Source organism: Montipora foliosa, chromosome 14 (assembly GCF_036669935.1).
Source record: "Montipora foliosa isolate CH-2021 chromosome 14, ASM3666993v2, whole genome shotgun sequence".
In the NCBI taxonomy this organism is placed as follows: domain Eukaryota; kingdom Metazoa; phylum Cnidaria; class Anthozoa; order Scleractinia; family Acroporidae; genus Montipora; species Montipora foliosa.
The window spans coordinates 21,434,435-21,437,321 of NC_090882.1; the positions used below are offsets into that span (position 1 = coordinate 21,434,435).

The 2,887-nt window shown below is 39.2% G+C and overlaps 1 protein-coding gene across 1 annotated transcript; it reads left to right on the forward strand.

Moving 5' to 3' along the window:
- On the forward strand, window positions 1–669 carry LOC137984504 (zinc finger MYM-type protein 2-like). Its single transcript, XM_068831670.1, has one exon. The coding sequence runs from the start codon at window positions 1–3 to the stop codon at window positions 667–669; it is 669 nt and encodes a 222-aa protein (XP_068687771.1).
- The last annotated feature ends 2,218 nt before the right edge of the window (window positions 670–2,887 follow it).

Sequence of the window (2,887 nt, forward strand, 5' to 3'; positions counted from 1 at the left end):
ATGGAAGGAAAGGAGTTCAGAAAGACTAAAGAAGTATTAGTCGCAAAGCAAAAGGAACTAAAGAAAGATGGGAAAGGAAATAAACCAAAGGCTGCGCGTATGCTAACAGACGAAGACGTCGTTGATATTCTGTATGGCCACGATTTACTCGGTTGCTCTTCATCAGAGGCTCTTATTAACACTATATGGTTAAACAACACACTGTTCTTTGGACTGAGGGGTTGTCAAGAGCACAGGGTTGTGAGATGGGGCGATGTTGAAAGGAAAGAAACAGCGGACGGAACAGCATTTCTAGAGTACAACGAAAGACAGACGAAGACACGAACAGGCGCTGATCCAAAAGACTCTCGTACTGTAAAGCCAAAAATGTCTGCTGTCGTTGGCAGTGAAAGAGATCCTGTCCGGGCTTATGACCTCTATGCTTCTAAAAGACCAGATGACCTGAAGTCTCCGGATAGTCCGTTTTATTTAGCAATCAATCACACTACAAAAGCCGTAAATACAAAACCTTGGTTCAAGTCAGCTCCCATGGGAGTTAACAAACTCAAGTCACTTATGAAAACAATGGCAGAAAAAGCTGGATTAGATGCGAAAAACCTCACCAATGGGGTTGCAGGGATGGCGCAGGGATGGCGCAGTGGCTCGTTCCTCGCTCGTTCGGGTTTTTGACACAAATAACTCGTGGATAAAACCCCGTACGCCGCACTTTCTGTGACGTAAACTATATTAATGATTTAGTTAGGGAGGAATGTGGGTTCTATCCTCACATTTGTTTTAGATCTTTGCGTAAAGAACTCTTGACCATGTTAATTCAGGTCTTCCGCGAAACAAACAAAAAAAAAAACACTGGTTTAATAATAAAAAGCATAACTGTGGACGAAGTATGAAAAATGAGCCTGGATTAGATTTTCTGTTACATGGATATTCACCAATAATGATCCAGTAATCTAAGATGTCAGAACCGAAAGGCATCTGCCTTCTTTGTGTTTCTTACAATTATTCGACAAAAAAAACTGTAGTCTTGCAATGACTTAAAAGTCGCAGACGACTAGCTTTCACGTCTCTAGAACGAAAACGACTAATGTTACAAAAGCAGATCAAGGGTCAAAAATGATGGTGGCTTTATAATCATCAGTCCTTTGATTTTAGGATAGCCGACTTCCAAGGAACAAATATTTTAAAAATACACTTACTGTTCTGATATCACATATAATTTATTTTAACAATTATTCATCAATCTGGATGGGTTTGTCGAATCGAACGGAAAGGTCTACGAGACGAAAGAAAAAAGCGAGCAGCTTTTTCCTTCGTCCCACCCACCGACTATACCTCCTTTCACTTCCTTCCCTTCCCACAAGGGAGGAGGTGAAATGGGACACTCCTAAAAACGACTGCATGGGAGGCTACCCGCTGACCGACATGCCTGCTCATCCGAACAAACTCATTTCGCTCATCCCTGCTCATCCGAACAAACTGAGAGCCTGGAACTGGCTAGGGTTGAAATGGTAAACGATCAAAATCAAAGAAACAAATCGCAAAAGAATCATTTGCATCACAAATAGCATTGTTCTTCTTTTTGTCATTTTGTTACCTTCAGCAATATGCGTGCGTACACTTTGTAATCCGCAACTCACGGCCACTGCGTACCATATGGAAGAAACAATGACTTCTCTGAACAATATTAAAGCGCTCGATGGTGTTGAAAGAGTTCTACCAGAAACCCATAAGGGATGAAACGTGTAACGCGCGTTCACAGCTTCCGAATATTCAGTGCGAACTGATTGGTTGAATGTTTCAGTGCTAAGTACCATATTTGGAAACCCCTCGCTCTTGTTGTTCCAAATATGGTACTTAGCAAATTGAATATTCAGAAGCTTGTTTCCCAGCACACAAGGGGCCGTTACACGTTTCAACCCTTATTGGTTTCTGGTTCTACTTATTGTACAACGCCAAGTGCTTCGACACTTTTTTTTAACAGATAGGCCACGTAATGAATTTATTGTAGCTTAAGTAAAGCACATTACAAAGTGTATTTTTAGCATTTTTTGCCATCAATTAGCATGTTTTACCATATAGCAAAGTGAATTTTGCTATGATAAACAAAGAAATTGATCAAAATGGCTTCAATAAAGGAACTTGTATCAACTTGAATAAGTACATTGAGAATTTTGTATGTTTTTAAACAATTGTTTTATTTGTACATAGATTTATCTTAACTAATACGTAATGGATAATGTAAATATTTTGTCTTATATTTTATTTGCATGCATTCTTCTCTTAATATGCATATAACTATTTCCAACTATTTGTTATTATACTTATCATGTAAAGGTCCACATTACCCTAGTGCTGCGGCTGGTGTTTTTTACAGGTCACAGATCGTTGTTTTACCAATACAGAAAGTATCCTAAACATTGATCAAAGCTAACCTTAAGCCTAAAAGCTTTTGTTTAGGCCTAATTAGATCTAAGGTTAGCCTTTATGCATGTTTAGGATACTTTCTGCATTGGAAAAGCAATGACCTGTGACCTGTAAAAAAGGACGTCTACAAAACATGGACCCAGATCCCTGGATCACCACTTACGTCCAGAAATGCACCTAATTAGATACACGTCCAATTTTGACATCCGACACGAAGTGTCCCTGTAAGTCTAGGCAATTACTACCTATTTTTAACAACAAGGTAAGGATAAAGGTTAGCATTATTTTTAGCTTAGGGTAAATGCAGCAGTTAATCTTTACTTAAAGAGCAGCATTTGGGGGACACTTTGTGACATTTTTTGTCCGTATTCCGTGACATGAGTGATGATGAAGTTGGGGAGAAGAGCAAGGGGACACTTCGTGACGCTTATTGAAATCCGAGTGCATCTAATTATATGCATTTTTG